The sequence below is a fragment of the Drosophila mojavensis genome, unplaced genomic scaffold (assembly GCF_018153725.1).
Source record: "Drosophila mojavensis isolate 15081-1352.22 unplaced genomic scaffold, ASM1815372v1 contig_277, whole genome shotgun sequence".
Taxonomy (NCBI): Eukaryota; Metazoa; Arthropoda; class Insecta; order Diptera; family Drosophilidae; genus Drosophila; species Drosophila mojavensis.
The window spans coordinates 4,841,092-4,857,539 of record NW_025318822.1 but is presented as its reverse complement, the minus strand read 5'-3'; the positions used below and the strand labels follow the sequence as shown (position 1 = coordinate 4,857,539).

At 45.2% G+C, this 16,448-nt stretch overlaps 4 protein-coding genes, 1 long non-coding RNA gene and 2 other non-coding genes across 7 annotated transcripts; 4 read left to right on the top strand and 3 right to left on the bottom strand.

The window, feature by feature from the left end:
- Nucleotides 1–429: 429 nt before the first annotated feature.
- LOC6574383 (Hermansky-Pudlak syndrome 5 protein homolog) lies at nt 430–3,305 on the bottom strand. The gene is made up of 3 exons (XM_002000396.4): nt 3,075–3,305; nt 2,502–3,008; nt 430–2,434 (listed from the first exon to the last, which is right to left on the bottom strand). The coding sequence occupies exons 1-3, from the start codon at nt 3,156–3,158 to the stop codon at nt 473–475; spliced, it is 2,553 nt and encodes an 850-aa protein (XP_002000432.1). The 5' UTR covers nt 3,159–3,305; the 3' UTR covers nt 430–472.
- Nucleotides 3,306–3,429: 124 nt separating this feature from the next.
- LOC6574382 (spermine oxidase) lies at nt 3,430–7,527 on the top strand. Its single transcript, XM_002000395.4, has 5 exons — nt 3,430–4,044; nt 5,015–5,420; nt 5,488–6,271; nt 6,334–6,454; nt 6,521–7,527. The coding sequence occupies exons 1-5, from the start codon at nt 3,754–3,756 to the stop codon at nt 6,701–6,703; spliced, it is 1,785 nt and encodes a 594-aa protein (XP_002000431.1). The 5' UTR covers nt 3,430–3,753; the 3' UTR covers nt 6,704–7,527.
- LOC116803717 lies at nt 4,003–4,831 on the bottom strand. The gene is made up of 2 exons (XR_004363782.2): nt 4,366–4,831; nt 4,003–4,266 (listed from the first exon to the last, which is right to left on the bottom strand). It is a non-coding gene; the product is annotated as an uncharacterized LOC116803717 (long non-coding RNA).
- A 109-nt stretch (nt 7,528–7,636) lies between the features above and the next one.
- Trnay-gua lies at nt 7,637–7,732 on the top strand. The gene is made up of 2 exons: nt 7,637–7,673; nt 7,697–7,732. It is a non-coding gene; the product is annotated as a tRNA-Tyr (tRNA).
- A 306-nt stretch (nt 7,733–8,038) lies between these two features.
- Nucleotides 8,039–8,134, bottom strand: Trnay-gua. The gene is made up of 2 exons: nt 8,098–8,134; nt 8,039–8,074 (listed from the first exon to the last, which is right to left on the bottom strand). It is a non-coding gene; the product is annotated as a tRNA-Tyr (tRNA).
- A 382-nt stretch (nt 8,135–8,516) lies between these two features.
- On the top strand, nt 8,517–12,288 carry LOC6574379 (transketolase-like protein 2). The gene is made up of 3 exons (XM_002000394.4): nt 8,517–8,811; nt 10,364–11,962; nt 12,025–12,288. The coding sequence occupies exons 1-3, from the start codon at nt 8,708–8,710 to the stop codon at nt 12,200–12,202; spliced, it is 1,881 nt and encodes a 626-aa protein (XP_002000430.1). The 5' UTR covers nt 8,517–8,707; the 3' UTR covers nt 12,203–12,288.
- A 241-nt stretch (nt 12,289–12,529) lies between these two features.
- On the top strand, nt 12,530–16,445 carry LOC6574378 (transcription termination factor 2). Its single transcript, XM_002000393.4, has 5 exons — nt 12,530–12,714; nt 12,784–14,009; nt 14,250–14,571; nt 14,714–15,570; nt 15,630–16,445. The coding sequence occupies exons 1-5, from the start codon at nt 12,651–12,653 to the stop codon at nt 16,371–16,373; spliced, it is 3,213 nt and encodes a 1,070-aa protein (XP_002000429.1). The 5' UTR covers nt 12,530–12,650; the 3' UTR covers nt 16,374–16,445.
- Nucleotides 16,446–16,448: the final 3 nt, after the last annotated feature.

Here is a 16,448-nt window from a genome sequence, read left to right as displayed (position 1 = left end):
ATGTTGTTAGTTTCGAGAAATGCTTGCTTTGCAGTTGAAATTTTGTATGAATTATGCCAAAAATTGTTGTGTTATGTTCGTGTGTAGACTGTTTAATTTTTAGGCTTCGAAAATTTGAAGCTAAATTCAAAGACGTATGTAGAGAAGTATATAGTGATATTGGTTTTTATTGTAATTTATGCACAAACTCATACAATTGGTACATATGTAAATAGATATATATTTTTGTTTCGGTTTTATGTGTACATATATACATATATATTTATATATATGTTTATATAGAATAAATGCTTTTGGTATTGGCTGTAGCTTTAGCTAAACTTTATATATATAAAGTTTATATGTAAACATATATTTTTAGGATCATGGCCAGGGAATGTTGCAAGTTGCATGCAGCTAACATTTCGACAATAAATATCAGTATTTGCATAATATTCATAAATCTATGTATTATATATATTTCATATGACTTTCAGCCCTTAAGTAGGCAGCGTTTGTAGAACTCACGATCGATCGCATCGCTGGGTATATACGAGCTCCACTTGAAGATCAAGGCCAGCGTCTCGCTGGCTGTCAGATGATCTAGAGCGATGTTAAGGAAACAGTTCCATGTGTAGAAGAAATGCCGTGAGAGCTGTTCCTCTTCCACAGTGCTGACGCACTCGCAGTTGACACAGGTCAGGCGTCCACGTTGCAGTTCCACAAACTGCTCAAAGCAACGTGCCCAGGCGGCGCCATTCAATTGTCTGCCCACATCCTGTAACAGCTCCACGGAACCATAGTTGAAAACAATGGGCACAACCTTGTCCAAATTGTGCTCGGCCAGATAGAACTTGGCCAGGACATCGAGCAGCGCCGGCATCGACTGCAGCACATCGAAGCACTTCAGCTGCTCGTTACGCGACCAGAAGTAACGTAGCAGCACCGCGCCCAGCTCATGGTACTGGCAGGCGTTGTGGAAGCGCAGAGGGAAGTTGCAATGGCTGCAGCGGACAATCTCGACGCCGGCATTCAATAGGGCCAAGCCGTCGGCTATATAATCTCGAGTGGCATCATCCATTTCCCAGATGAGCTCCGGATTGAGATAGTTGAAGTACATCTCGTAGCAATTACGCTGCGCCTGCTCTGGACTGTCGCCATGCTCCAGCATCACCTGGCCGAGTTTCGCCAGCAGCTGGATCAGCTCGCTGGCCGCATATTCATCGAAGACGGCGCGATAGCGCTCCACGCAATGGGTGCGACTGAATTTGGCGCCCTTGTGGATCAAGTACAGATTGTAAATGGTCTTCTCCTCCGGACTGATGTGTGGCGTAGCTGCCGGCTGCCGTTTGCGTCCGTTGCTGCTGCTGCGGCATACAATCTCCTCATCCTCATCCTGCGTCTCGTAGCGTGCCTTGATGTCTTTAAAGGGCAGCGAGCGCTCACTGGCGGGGATTAGCTCGCGGACAAGCTGCTGCTGCTGCTCCTCAGCGAATATGTTGAACTTGTACTTGATGATGTTCTTACCAAATTTGCCTGTAACCGTGAGCAGCGCATCCTTGAAATGTCCCGACTTGGGCGGCTGCTTCAGATTATCGCAGAATGCATTCTCCAGCACATAAACGCCTTTAGGGGGCGCTGGACTGGCGACACCACCAACGCTATCTTCACTTCTAACGCCAGACCCTCCGCCAGCTGTGCTGAGACTTCTCTCTGTTGTCGCCGAACTGCCGCCGGAGCTGTGCGTGTCCATGGCGCTGCCCGTGCACTGGGCAATGGCATCAAAGATCACGGATATATCATTGAGCAGCTCATACTGCTGGCGCTCGATCAGTAATTGCTTCAGCTGATTTAGCTGCTTCAGCTCGTAGTGCTCGCGCGCCTTGTCCGCAAAGTATTTCACGTGCTGGCGCAGCAGTCGGGCGCACTGCGGCAGCTTCGACTGCTGTATCAGGGAGAGGGCATACGCCTGCAGTGTCTGCAGCTGCACGCTATACAGCGAGCCCGTCTGGGTGAAAACAAAGATATCGGTGCCGGCGACGCGGCAGTCGACAATGCGCTCGAACTTATTGCACCACAGCACCACCGACGAGTGGCGCACATCGAAGATGTAGAGGCCCAGTTCGGTATAGCTCAGCAGAAAGTTTTCGCCCAGGCGTTGCAGCTTGGCAAATTGCAGGTTCTGCGGCTGATAGTCCAGCAGCTCATCGTTGGCCTCCAGTGCATCCGCGTCGTCATCGCTGAAAGCATCCCCTTCGCTGGGCTTAAGGATCTGGGCTGGTGCGGTGGCCAGTGCGCTCTTGAACTGATGCGTCTGCACTACCTCGCCCTCGAAGTCCACTTCCCAGATGCGCGTGCCAGGACGTGCGCAATAAATGCGCGACGGCTGCACTGACTCGTGTGGCGATATAAAGAAGCAAGCGCCAAACGCGCCATCCCGTGGACGGTTTCCAATCTACAAGCAAAAGACCCAATTAGCTAAGTAGTAGGACATGACTAACTTCCAGAACATTGTGGTTTACCTGCTTGTACTCTTCGTATTCGGTGTTGCATAGGATGCATTTGGTGTTGTTGGACACCAGGAGCAGAGATTCAAAGTCATCGATCTGAACAACGGGCGAATCCAGATACAAAAGTGGATGCACGGACATGTTAAACAGGAGGCTATGTCCAATGAAGGACGAGAGGAGTACCAGATTGACTTGGCCGCGTGTATCGCCATAGTAGAATTGCTTCTCATCCGGCGTCCAATGGATGCAGGTCACCTGCACCGATTGATCGGTACTCAGGTGGGTGACAATCACTTGAGGTGCGGCCTGAGCGGATAGATTTACCGCATATACGCAGATCAGAGAGCGCTGAGTGGAAAAGGCCACATACTTGTTGTTGGCCGAGATGCTCAGGTGTGTGACCGGTCCATGCTTATTGGGGATCAGGTGCATAAACTTGCCGCCACGATTGAAGAAGTACAGCGAGCCAGAGGTGGCCCCAAAGATGATATAGTTGTCAGAGATATCAAAGCACGTATACTGTAGTTTAGAGTTTACAAGTACTGAGTTAGCGTGTTCTGTATTAAGTTACAACAAAATTGTTACCTTGATCCGATTGCTGTGCCTCAGCGGCTGTGACAAATGCTGTGAAAAATCAATAAAATTGGACAAACAGTAGGCGTCAGTCATTTTGAAGCTCGTTATTGCTGGCTGACCCAAGAGTATTCACATTGCTCGCACTCTCAACTGGCGAACTGCGCGGCTTACTTTGCACTTAATTTTAATGCATTTGTGGTGTTGTGGTGAAATAAAAAAAAAAAAACAAACACAGGAATGCAACTTGTACAGATGTTAGGTCAGTGCTGCCAGTGTGTTAGCTATAAACTGTCTGGCAGCATGGACAAGTTGTTTACATCGAATAATCAACCGTCTGGCAGCTTGGCCATGCACAGCTGTTTTTCTAATTTTGTGGCAAATATGTGCAAATTAATTTAAAACAAGCAATTAAATGCAATAATAAATAAAATATTGATGTTGGAATTCATAGATAAATTAGTTAATCAACGCATTTTTGTTGCTTTAAACAGCTGCGCGGAATCTCCGCCCCCATTTGCCTAACCAACCATGCTCGACGGCGCTGTCAACGAAACGTCAAAACAGTTCGTGGCCGTCGCGATATAGAAAAGTTCAAGCAAAAACGCTATGAGGAGTAAAAATAAAATCGCAAAACACCAAAAGTGATTAAAAACAGCAAAATTGATTTGCATATGTGAAACAAAACAAAATGGTTGATAAAGAGCCTAAAACGCCCGCGCCATCGCCCACAGAGGAAGGCCTGGCCGATATAGCAGCGGCTGCTGGTCGTGTCGCCGACAATGGCGCCGCTGCATCCAGCACGGGTACCGCTCAGGGCGGCATCACAAATGTGAAGGTTCTGATAATTGGCGCTGGCATGGCTGGCCTGTCCGCTGCCAATCATCTGTTGCAAAACGGCTGCGATGATTTTCTCATTGTGGAGGCGCGCGGTCGGGTGGGTGGCCGTATTGTGTCCATACCACTCGGCAACAATCAAAAGGTATTGCAGAGGCCATTATGTAAGAAGCAATATGTGTGTTGTCGGCTGCCGCAAAAGGGGCAACAGTACTGTGTGCGTAAAAGGAAGGGGGTGTATTGGTATTTTTGTCCACTTGCTGCTGTTGAGCAACGGTTTTTCTCTCCCCAAAGGGGAAGGGCACTCGAAATTACAAAATATAAATTTATAGATTTTTCCACAAGCTGGCGAAGAAAAAGCTCATAACTAGAAATAAAATATTTAAATCATTAAAAAGACTAGATATAAATAAATACGTAAATAGTTGAAAAGGAATATTTAAATGAATTGCTTTTTTATGTTTACTTGTTATTTTCTGGTCTGCTTAATTCATCGCCTGTCAAGTATGGCCTGCCCTATTGCGTATGGAATGTCCTTGTCCTTGCCATTTGATTGTTGCTTTTGTTGTGCTTATGTCTTTTTCTGTATTTATTATTATTATTATTTTTTTTTTTACCGAGTTTTACAGTTTAATATCGTGCGCGAGAAATTATTTACTTTCCAATTGTTATACAATTTAATGATTAGTAGATAAGATGTTTGAATTATGACGTTTCAGGGGGCGTTGCATTTAGCAACGAGTTAACAATCACGTAGACAGTAGTGAAAAAGAGAAGACAGAAAAAGTTAATTAAAAATCCTAAAAAAAATGCAGTATCTTTAAACATAATCATATAGGTCAGTTCTTATCTAGTCTAACGGAAAGTAAATTGTATTTTATCTGTTAACTTATAATAATAAAGACAGTTGCTAGGAGAGGGAGTAAATTCGACATTAGGGGTATTCAATACAATATGGTTTTCTATAAATGAGTTAGATTAGGGCTATTCGATATATTGTGTAACTTATTTTTATGCTATCAAATGTCAAACCGTTGAATGTTTAATTTCATTTTCGTGTAATTAATTGTGATTTTATCAGATTACATTAGGTGTATTCAAATTACATTTTCCAGGTGGAGCTGGGCGCCAATTGGATTCACGGCGTGCTTGGCAACCCCATATTCGAAATAGCCGTGCATCATGGTCTAGTCAGCGTTGTGAACGTACCAAAGCCGCACAAAGTGGTGGCCACTACCGAGGATGGGCATCAAGTTCCTTTCAGCATACTGCAGGAGATCTACGAGGCGTACGTCTGCTTTCTACGCCGCTGTGATGAGTATTTCCTCTGCCAGTACAGCCCGCCGCCGGACATCAACAGCGTGGGGGAGCACATTAACTATGAGATTGAGATCTATCTCAGCTCGGTGCAGGATCCCAAAGAGAAGCGCTTGAAGCAATTGATATTCAATTGTCTGCTGAAGCGCGAGACCTGCATTACGGGCTGCCATAATATGAACGAGGTGGATTTGCTGGAGCTGGGTGAGCAGGCAAACTAAGGGAGTGTTTATGTAGCAGTTTGAAAGCTTTTTTTATATCCCACTTACAGGTAGCTATACGGAGCTGCAGGGCGGTAATATTGTGCTGCCCGCAGGCTACAGTTCTATACTGCGCCCGCTGAGCGCTCAGATACCCAAAGAGTCCATCTTGACCAAGTGCCCAGTGAAAAAGATACACTGGAAACGAAAAAAGACATTCACCGGCCTGGAGACCGTCGACGAGAATTCCGAAAATGAGGATTCCGATGATTCGCAAAAGACCGTAACGGAAGTGCCAACGGCGGCTAGCAGCGCCATGCGCGGAGCCTCCGTAGAGTCGAATGCCAGCAGCAATTGTGATATTGCGCCTGAGGGCGCAGTGCGCGTGGACTGCGAGAACGGACGCGTGTTCCATGCGTCGCATGTGATATGCACCATACCGCTGGGCGTGCTGAAGCAAACGCATCGAACCCTGTTCGATCCGGAGCTGCCGCACTACAAACAGGAATCCATTGAGAATCTCATGTTTGGCACTGTGGACAAAATCTTTTTGGTCTACGAGCGACCGTTTCTCAGCGCGGCCGTATCGGAGGTGATGCTGCTCTGGGACGATGACAAGCAGGATGCTGTCAGCGAGGAAGAGAGCACTACAGAGGCTTATCTGAGCAAGAATTGGTACAAGAAGATTTACTCATTTGCCAAGATAACGGACACGCTGCTCTTGGGCTGGGTATCGGGTCGGGAAGCGGAGTATATGGAAACGTTGCCGCATGAGGTCGTCGCTGACAAATGCACAGAAATTCTGCGCAATTTCCTGCAGGACCCCTACGTACCCAAACCCAAAATGTGTGTGTGGTAAGTAGATCTGCCCGAAATTTATTTCATTAAATTATGCTAATAATTGGTCTTACATTTAGTACCAGCTGGAAATCACAAACGTATACAGGCGGCGCATACACCTCAATACCCGTGGGTGCTACCCAGGAGGATATTGAGAATCTGGCACAGCCTCTTTATGCTAACCCGCAGGCCACAAAGGTCCGTTGTACCATAGTAATGCCAAAACTCCAATTAATTCTTTAATTCTTACTTATTTCCATTCAGCCTGTCATAGTGTTTGCCGGCGAGCACACGCATTCCAGCTTTTATTCCACCGTACATGGCGCCTACTTGAGCGGTCGGACGGCGGCACAGTACTTGCTGGCTAATGACGAACCCGATGAGATCATCATGGAATCCGATGGTAGCGACTTGAGCGCATGGATGCAGGGCATCGCACTAGACTAAACTGCAATCAACGAGCACCTTTTCGTCATAATTATTGTATTATAATTTCATGTTCAATTTTATTAACCGCTTTTATTTATCGCGACTTAGCTAGTGATATCACATTCAGTGTATTTATTTTTTGTGTATTTTTTCTGTTTAACTCTCATTTAGCATTTCTTTAATTATACAGGATTAATTTATTGTTGATTTTTATTGTCAAATAGCAGATTCCAGTCAGCATTCATTTTATTTATGCATTCATTTATGTGAACAGCTTCTAGAAATCCGCTTGTACAATATCAAGAAACTTCAACTGTATGACATATTTCAACGATTGGCTACTTAAGGGGTCGTTTCGTCTATAAAAATAAAGTAAAACAATCTCTGTGCACGCCAAGCAGCTTTAAGTGTAATATTGTTAATCGTTAAACCAAAACCGTTTGTAAAATGTGCACAAAATTGATTCTAGCGTAAATGGTTTAGAGCATATGCCTATTTTTATAAATTCATATTAAATATAGTGAACATTTTATTTAGGGTACTAGAAAAAGTAAGTATCAACATTTTCGAACAAAGAGCTACTGCAAAAGTCTAAAAAATTGGTACCAAAAGACAAAAACAAAATCAAGAACATGTAAATTTTAATGTAACTATGTATTGTTAATGTTAACTATTTTGCTAACTAATTTATGCATTAGTTAAATTGATAAGACAAGCAAAAAATGATATTAAAAGAAAACGATGTATGTATATTCAAAAGAGATCTACATATTTCTTTGTATTTATTAATAACTATTTCAAATTGTGCGCATAACGAGAATAAAACAACACGCTAAATTGTCCGAATTTGTTTGTATTTGCCCCCAAAAGCAGATGGCAGAGCCACACCTACATAAGTTCACTTTATCATAGCCCCTATGAATGCGCTTTTTGGCGTCTGCCGTCCATGTGCCTTCGATAGCTCAGTTGGTAGAGCGGTGGACTGTAGAACGGCAATTGCAAGAAATAGACATCCATAGGTCGCTGGTTCGACTCCGGCTCGAAGGATTCGATTTTTTATTTATTTTATTTTATTTTTTTTTAATTTTGCTTATCAATGTAGGCATATCATTTTGGTTTTTGCCTCACAAATTTCATTACTTTCAAATAGATTTCATTCATTAGAACTACAAATTTAAAAAATACAATTTCATTTTATTTTACGCGGTATAATAATTTACAAATAACCAAAATTATTAGTGTTTCTATTTCTGCGTACAAATAATTTGGAGCTGATTAATTGAGTAATAAGAAACTATAAAATAAATATAAAAAAAAAAAAAAAAAAAAAAAAAACTCCCATAAAAAGGTAAATCCTTCGAGCCGGAGTCGAACCAGCGACCTATGGATGTCTATTTCTTGCAATTGCCGTTCTACAGTCCACCGCTCTACCAACTGAGCTATCGAAGGCATACGTGTTTGTTAGCCAAAGTCTTATATTAACACATTGTGTAAACGCAATTGTCACTTACGTACATTTTTAATTCATTGAAAATAATTGTGGTGCATGTAAATATATTAAAGTGCGCAGCAGAAAGAAATTAATAATGAAATATTAATATTTTAACGAAAAGATACCTGCTTTACTCACGCTGCAGCGTTTAGGATTGAAGCGCCCGTCGAAGTTAATGGATATATCTCTATCTCTTTCCAGCTGCAAGCAAACAAAGCCGCGTCAGGGAACACGTTTCTACTCCAAAGCTTTCCACATCGTGTGCTTGCGATTGCGACGTCAGCGTCGCGTAATTCAGACAGAATTGCTTCCATACAGAACGAGATATTTAGCGTCGGCAGTTTGATTCTAGCCGCCGGCTGCAGAGGTTTAGTGCTGTTGACAGATTCTATACCAGAGATACTTGAGCCATCAAAACGGCACAATTGTGCTATACCGTTTACAAAACTTACAATTTCGCCAACTGGTTAACAGCCAACAATTTTCAAAAACTTTTACAAAGACCACCAACTACTCGAATCGAACTCAGAATGGCGTACCACAAGCCCGAAGCCAAGACTGTGCAGGACCTGAAAGATATGGCCCACAAGCTGCGTATTCATTCCATCAATGCGACGGAGGCCTCTAAGTCTGGGTAAGCAATCACCTGAGGAATAGTTGTGCACCTTGCACATTGGAACGTCGCGCAAGTTGCAAAGGTGACCCCGGCTTTAAGGCTGTCAGGCCACGTGTTTTGCCCAATGCAACGCCGCTCTAAAAAACTCACGTTTCGATGTGCACATTCTATTTAAATTTAAAATATTGCAGATAAGCTGCGTTCATTTATTTTGCGTTCAATTACAAAATTCTTGATTAACCTTCTTTAACCTTCACAACTACACACTTCACAAACATCGCTTATGGGTTAGTAAATTTTAAGCGTATTCAGTTTGTACGCTCTTATACGCACATGTTTGTATGGCTGTGTATGAATGTGTAAATAAAAGCGTGCGTGCGCCGCTGTAGCTTCAAACTTATGTATTTGAGTGCTTGAAAGCTTTTAGAATTTTAAGACCAGCTGGCAACGCTTTACAACAATAATAATAATAACAATAATAATAATGACAAAAACAAAAACCATATAAACATAATTATTAATGCCTCTTAATTTGCTAGGAGATCTGGCGGATTTATGACCTTTATGCATTTCAACTAAATGCACGATAAGCAGCGCGAGTTTATCATAAAATACTTTAAATGGATTTTATCTGTTGCCGTTTGTTATCGCATCTTAGTTTTCCACTTAACTGATTAGCTACACTCTAATATGTATATGTGTGTATAGTACATATGTATGTATGTGTGTATACTTGCGACCTTTCTGTTTCTCCCCTCGCTTAACAGATAACCTACAGTTGTTCGGATCGTCAGCTCAAGAAATGATCGATTCAACGTTACATAGAGGTGACCGGCTCACAAATATTCTACATAACCTTCATTAGTTCTTTACTTATCAGAGGACGTCGCTAAGGGCTCTTTTGTATTAAGTCTATGTGATATACAAACGCTTGTATCTGTGCACGCCGATCTATTTCTGCAAAGTGTGCAAAATCGACCAACCGGTTTCCAATGCCCAAATGTATACAAAAATGTGTCTGCGATAAGATCTATTTATATTAACACACACATACATACATACACATACGATCGCATAGAAACACATCCATACATATGTATGTATGTTTGTGTGGTAGGTAAGACGAGCCTCCATTTTGGTTTTGGAGTATTCACAGCATATCAAATTTTGTTAATTACATACACACATATATATGTATGTATTTACGTATATATATATGAATGATTTCATGGACATGCACTTTATAAACTTGAATAGAGTATCTAAAATGAGCTGGAAGCCATAGAAAAATATTTGCTCTTCTTAGATGCCACAATAATTTATTCCCAAAATTTTTTATATATTATACATACATATGTATTTATTTCTATGTATAGGATATATAATCTTATCAATAGACTAATCGTTTAAAAGTTCATATGCTTTCATTATTGGATTTGTATAGAGAGCTTGAGTTCGTTCTTTAGCATTTGAAAAATTTGTTTTTTAAAACCGTTATAAAACATATAATATTTAAGCACTCTTAAGGCTTTAAACTAATCCCTGCACAATGTTTTATTTTTCATTTTAGTCACCCGACCTCATGTAGTTCCTTGGCCGAGATCATGTCGGTGCTGTTCTTCCAGCAGATGCGTCTGAACATGAAACATCCACGTGATCCCTCCAGTGATCGTTTAGTTCTGTCCAAGGGACACGCTGGTCCAATTCTATATGCTGCCTGGGCAGAGGCTGGTCTCTTTCCCATAGAGGAACTGAAGAACTTGCGCAAAATCGACAGCGATCTGGAGGGACATCCGACTCCGCGTCTGAATTTCATAGATGTCGGCACCGGATCTCTGGGTCAGGGCGTGGCCATGGGCGCTGGCATGGCGTACGTTGGCAAGAACTATGACAAGGCCGATTATCGCACCTATGTGATTGTGGGCGATGGCGAATCGGCTGAGGGTTCCATCTGGGAATCTCTGCACTTTGCCTCCCACTACGAACTGGATAATCTCTGCGTGATCTTCGACGTGAACAGGTTGGGTCAGTCGGAGCCCACCTCGCTGCAGCACAGGATGGATGTATATCGGGAGCGCCTGGAAGCCTTTGGCTTCAATGCCCTTGTCGTGGATGGCCATGACGTAGAGGAGTTGTGCAAGGCCTTCCACTGTGCGTCCGTCACGAAGAACAAACCCACAGCCATCATCGCGAAGACGCTGAAGGGCAAGGACTTCCCGGATATTGAGGATTTGGAGAACTGGCATGGCAAGGCATTGGGCGCTAAGGCGGAGTGCGTGATAAAGTCTCTGCAGAGCCAAATCGTGAATCTCAATGTCAAGCTGACACCCAAGAAGATGTGCAAGGGCAGTCTGGCGCCCGAGGTGGACATCACCAACATCAAGTTGTGCGCCCCGCCCAACTACAAGCTTGGCGATAAGGTGCCCACTCGTCTGGCCTATGGCACGGCCCTGGCCAAGGTGGCGGCCGACAATGATCGTGTGATCGCCCTGGACGGCGACACAAAGAACTCAACGTACTCCGATAGGCTTCGGAACGCCTATCCGGAGCGCTACATTGAGTGCTTCATTGCCGAACAGAATCTGGTGGGCGTGGCTATTGGCGCCACTTGCCGTCGGCGCACTGTGGCATTTGTTTCTACGTTTGCCACGTTCTTTACTCGCGCCTTCGATCAGATTCGCATGGGCGCCATCTCGCAGACGAACGTGAATTTCGTTGGCTCGCACTGTGGCTGCAGCATTGGCGAAGACGGTCCCTCACAGATGGGTCTGGAGGACATTGCAATGTTCCGCGCCATACCCGGCAGCACTGTCTTCTATCCCTCGGATGCGGTGAGCACTGAACGCGCCGTCGAGCTGGCTGCTAATACAAAGGGAATTTGCTTCATCCGCACGTCGCGTCCCGAGACCTGTGTCATCTATAACAACGACGACACTTTCGCTATTGGACGCGGCCGTGTGGTGCGCCAGAAGCCGTCTGATGAGGTGCTCCTTATTGGCGCCGGCATTACGCTGGACGAGTGTATTAGCGCTGCTGAGCAGCTGGAGAAGGAATGCATCACGGCCCGTGTCATCGATCCCTTCACCGTCAAGCCACTCGATGTGGAGCTGATTGTGGAGCAGGGCAAACAGTGCGGAGGACGTGTGGTTGTTGTTGAAGATCATTATCAGTAAGTGTAGCACCTGTCATCTGCTCAAAGCTTTCCTTGCTAATATCGTTTTCTTTCTACAGACAAGGCGGTTTGGGCGAAGCTGTGCTCAGCGCTCTGGCGGAACATCGTAATTTCGTGGTGAAACATTTGTTTGTGCCCACCGTGCCGCGATCTGGCCCACCTGCCGTATTGGTTGACATGTATGGCATTTCTGCTCGTCACATTGTGGCTGCCGTTAATGCAATCATTAAGAAGTAAGCACAGGCTGCTTCTCAACATTCACTTGTTTCTACATTTCTTTCGATTTTTCATAATAAAGAATTTTCAATAATTATTAATTTAAATATAACCGTATTTTAAATGCAGTGTGACCGTAATGCTGAAATCTTACCTAGTGATAGCGTCGCTATTGGAAGGCAGCACCGTTATTTATTTTCAGTATTTTGATGGCAGTAGGCTGGTTTTTTTTAGGTGTGTAGCAGCATCATCACAGCGGCGGTACATTACAAATTGCCTATTCGTCTGCAGTGTGACCAGATGCTATGAGCAAAACAGCGTTAGTTTACCAATAAAATACCAATACTGTAGCCGTTTTTTTTTTCGCAAAGAGCGGCAACACTTACAGCTACATTGTTGAAATTTACTGGCGCCCAAATTGTTGTGAGCAGCGTGATATTCCTCAGAAACACAACATTCATATTCATAAATGAGCAGCGAAAGTGAGGAGTACTACAGCGACGAGGACGATGTCGTTAGCAACACTACATCAGGTAAGCAAAATAGTTAAAATTGATTTGAATACACAAAAGAAAAATACAGCAAATCTTGTTTTCCACAAGGACGCTCAAGCCGTAGCAGCGTCAACGCTGGCCGTGGCGCAGCTACCAGTCGTCGCTATAGCGGCACTAGCAATGTGACTGTTGCGGATTCGGATTCGAATACGAGCTCTGACGATACAGACTTGGGCCAGCCAAAAAGAAAGGGACAGCTGGGTGGAGCACGCCGCAAAGCTGTTATTTACTCTGACAGCGATGAGGAGGATGAGTTGGATCAGCGTGCACTGTCGCCGCGCACGCGCATGAGCATTACGGGTGTGCGGCCAGACGATCTAAGTGATGGCTCCAGCGAGATCGATTACAGCGATGAGGAGAGGGAGCAGCAGCATTCGAAAAATCGGCTATCGGATCTGCCTGAGCAGGAGATAGTCAATAGTAGTGGCAGTATACATGAAACAGATTCGACTTTCGATGAGGAAGTGGAGCGTGAACAGGCGCTTGCGGATCGCTATCGTCGGGCCACCGATGCTGGCATGCCTTCGCCACGTTACAGCACCCAATTTGTGAGCAGCATTGAGGAAACATTGCACTCGACCTTGTTTCCGATTGCTCATCAACAGATACTGCCCAAGTCGCCCACCAACGACTCCTCCGGCAGCGATGTGTTGATATTGAGTAATAAGGAGACGCCCATTGAAATCTCCAGCAGCACCGATAACGACGACAGTTACAATAAGGAAAATGCACCGCAGCCATCGACGTCTTCGTCGAATCGCAGATCGCGCAGCTTTTCTCCACGCACCAGTTCCGAAGCACCGAGAGTGCGATCAGGCAACAATTTAATACAGCCCACCATCAAGGCGGCCATTAAGAAGTCCCCATCAAGGCGGGCAAGCGTCCAGGGTCAGCAGGTGTCGCGTGAATTCTATGACAAGGAGTTGCGGAAAATGTCCGAAATGGGCGTTCAGCTAAACGAGGCAGAGAAGCTGTACGAGAAGGTGGCTCACAAGCTGCCCGACAAGGGCACTCAGATTAAGAAGCGGATCGAAGCACTGCGTCAGGATATTGAAATTAAAAAGAAGTATCTAAATGGTCTCGCCGTAATGAAGGACAAGCCACAAATAAAGGTCACCCAGCCGCGCACCTCAAATCCACGTCCACCGCAAAACGAGGCGCCCAACTGGGATCAGCTGTCCGCAGCCGTAAACCAAATACAGCCCACGCACACGGGCGCCAAAGGTTTGGCCACGTTCAATGCGATGAAGGCGCTCACAATAGATTCCCTCAAGGTACGTACAGCTCAGCATAGGTTTTTTCTTCTTTATTTTTTGCATGATGATCTCTGCTAGAATGGATATCTGAAACGCGTGCCGTGATTGTTGGCGCCTGGGCACGAGTTACTGTGCGGGCGCATAACATTGACACGCGCTGATTAAAATCCTCACACAAACACCTCTGACCCAGCAGCACAGCCTCTTCTTAGTTCCTAATTGAGCTAGACTCTCATGTGCATCTTTATTTGCTTTCAGGATTTGCATGGGTCGCTGAAAGGCTGTCCGGCAGAAAATGTGCTTGCCGACGATCCGAAGGGCTTGAAGGTGAAGCTGATGGATCATCAGAGGCATGCGCTCGCCTGGATGTTCTGGCGTGAGTCGCAGCGTCCACGTGGTGGCATTTTGGCCGATGACATGGGTCTAGGCAAGACGCTGACAATGATATCCCTGGTGCTTGCTTGTAAGAATAAGCAGGAGAGCGGCGCTGGCGCCGATTCTGGCAGCAGCGATGACGACGAAGACCTTGGCAAGAAGCGCAAGAGCATAGGCGGCTGGACCTCCAAGGGCCGCAAGGATCGTAAGTACTTTATAGAGTTAAGGGTGTCTAAATATTATGTCTTGACAGTTGTTATGTCTTATACTCTCCTCTGTCCGCAAGAGTATTAAATGTGTTTTATCTTCGCTTAACTCTTGTTCTAAACTTAATTTCTGCTCTTTAGATTATAAGGGCGGCACCCTGGTGGTCTGTCCCGCGAGCTTGCTGCGCCAGTGGGAGGGCGAGGTGGCCTCCAAGCTGTCACGTCATAAACTAACGGTTTGCGTCCATCATGGCAACAATCGTGAGTCGAAGGGCAAACATCTACGAACCTACGACATCGTGGTAACCACATACAACATTGTTGCCCGGGAGCACAAAATGAATGGGGCATTGATTGGTGTGAAATGGCGTCGCATTATTTTGGATGAGGCGCATGTGGTGCGCAATCACAAGGCGCAGTCCTCGATAGCAGTCAGCGAGCTGCTTGGCAAATATCGCTGGGCCCTGACGGGCACTCCAATCCAGAACAAGGAGCTGGATGTCTATGCCCTGCTCAAGTTCTTGCGGTGCTCGCCCTTTGATGATCTGGCCACGTGGAAGAAATGGATCGATAACAAGAGCGCCGGCGGACAGGATCGGCTTAATCTGCTGATGAAGTCCATAATGTTGAGACGGACCAAGGCGCAGCTGCAGCTGGATGGCAAGCTGAGCAATTTGCCCAATAAGGAAGTTCGTTTGATTGAAATGCATCTCGATACGGATGAGATGAATGTCTATCAGAAGGTCATGGCTTTTTCGCAAACGCTGTTCGCACAGTTTCTGTTTCAGCGTGCCGAGAAGGACTCGGATGCCAATTTCATTAATGACGCACGCAAACCCACCTACAATCAGATCAAAGATCCAAATGGAGCTTATTATAAAATGCATGAGAAATTCTCGCGCATGGCTGGCCATAACAAGGAGGTAAAGTCGCATGAGATTCTGGTGCTGTTGCTGCGCCTCCGACAGATATGCTGTCATCCTGGCCTCATAGACTCGGTAAGCTCTGTGTTTTCATATATGTGATCCTGTGTAATTCTCTTTGGTTTCATATGCAGATGTTGGAAGAGGAGGGCACTGGCAAAATGGACGATGACAGCGACAGCTATACGCCGGAAATCGATTTGCTGGCGCAGCTCAACAAGATGACCATTAATGATAGTAGCAGCTCAACCGGCTCGCGTCGTTCCAGCCAGGGCAGGCGCAGTGGCGACGATATGCGTATTGCCAAGGCCTCGCAGAATGTGTTGAAGCGCAGCAATCCGGTTTTCAACCTGAAACGTCCATCGACCAAATTGCTGAAGGTGCTGGAGATACTGAAGACAAACGTGCTGAAGACCAAGGACAAAGCTATCGTTGTGTCCCAATGGACATCGGTATTGGACATTTTTCGTGACCTGCTGGAGAAGGAGAAGCTAAAGTCCTTGTCGCTAAATGGCACCATTCCTGTCAAGAATCGCCAGGATATTGTTAACGATTTCAACGATCCAAACAACTCGAATCGCATACTATTGCTCTCTTTGACTGCTGGCGGTGTTGGACTCAATTTGATTGGTGCCAATCATTTGATATTGCTCGATCTGCACTGGAATCCACAGTTGGAGGCGCAGGCCCAGGATCGCATCTATCGCGTTGGCCAAAAGAAAGATGTTATCATATACAAGATTGTATGCGTGGACACCGTCGAGCAGCGCATCAAAGCACTGCAGGATCGCAAGCTTGAGCTGGCCGATGGCGTGCTAACCGGCAAGGTCAGCACCAAGCTGACCATTGACGATCTCAAGGGTCTCTTTGGCATGTAAAGCGAAGACTGGGTATTACGAGGCATTCCGAAAACTGAAAATCCATTAAAAGTATTTTGATTTACAGCGAAACGA

Excerpts from the sequence above, each read along its gene's own strand:
- LOC6574383 (XM_002000396.4), bottom strand. The coding sequence starts at position 3,158 with ATGACTGACGCCTACTGTTTGTCCAATTTTATTGATTTTTCACAGCAT. Across the intron at positions 3,009-3,074 it reads GGCACAGCAATCGGATCAAG|TATACGTGCTTTGATATCTC; the intron begins GTAACAATTTTG and ends TCTAAACTACAG. Across the intron at positions 2,435-2,501 it reads AATACGAAGAGTACAAGCAG|ATTGGAAACCGTCCACGGGA; the intron begins GTAAACCACAAT and ends TTTTGCTTGTAG.
- LOC6574382 (XM_002000395.4), top strand. The coding sequence starts at position 3,754 with ATGGTTGATAAAGAGCCTAAAACGCCCGCGCCATCGCCCACAGAGGAA. Across the intron at positions 4,045-5,014 it reads CACTCGGCAACAATCAAAAG|GTGGAGCTGGGCGCCAATTG; the intron begins GTATTGCAGAGG and ends TACATTTTCCAG. Across the intron at positions 5,421-5,487 it reads GGTGGATTTGCTGGAGCTGG|GTAGCTATACGGAGCTGCAG; the intron begins GTGAGCAGGCAA and ends TCCCACTTACAG.
- LOC6574379 (XM_002000394.4), top strand. The coding sequence starts at position 8,708 with ATGGCGTACCACAAGCCCGAAGCCAAGACTGTGCAGGACCTGAAAGAT. Across the intron at positions 8,812-10,363 it reads ACGGAGGCCTCTAAGTCTGG|TCACCCGACCTCATGTAGTT; the intron begins GTAAGCAATCAC and ends TTTTCATTTTAG. Across the intron at positions 11,963-12,024 it reads GTTGTTGAAGATCATTATCA|ACAAGGCGGTTTGGGCGAAG; the intron begins GTAAGTGTAGCA and ends TTCTTTCTACAG.
- LOC6574378 (XM_002000393.4), top strand. The coding sequence starts at position 12,651 with ATGAGCAGCGAAAGTGAGGAGTACTACAGCGACGAGGACGATGTCGTT. Across the intron at positions 12,715-12,783 it reads CGTTAGCAACACTACATCAG|GACGCTCAAGCCGTAGCAGC; the intron begins GTAAGCAAAATA and ends GTTTTCCACAAG. Across the intron at positions 15,571-15,629 it reads ATCCTGGCCTCATAGACTCG|ATGTTGGAAGAGGAGGGCAC; the intron begins GTAAGCTCTGTG and ends TTTCATATGCAG.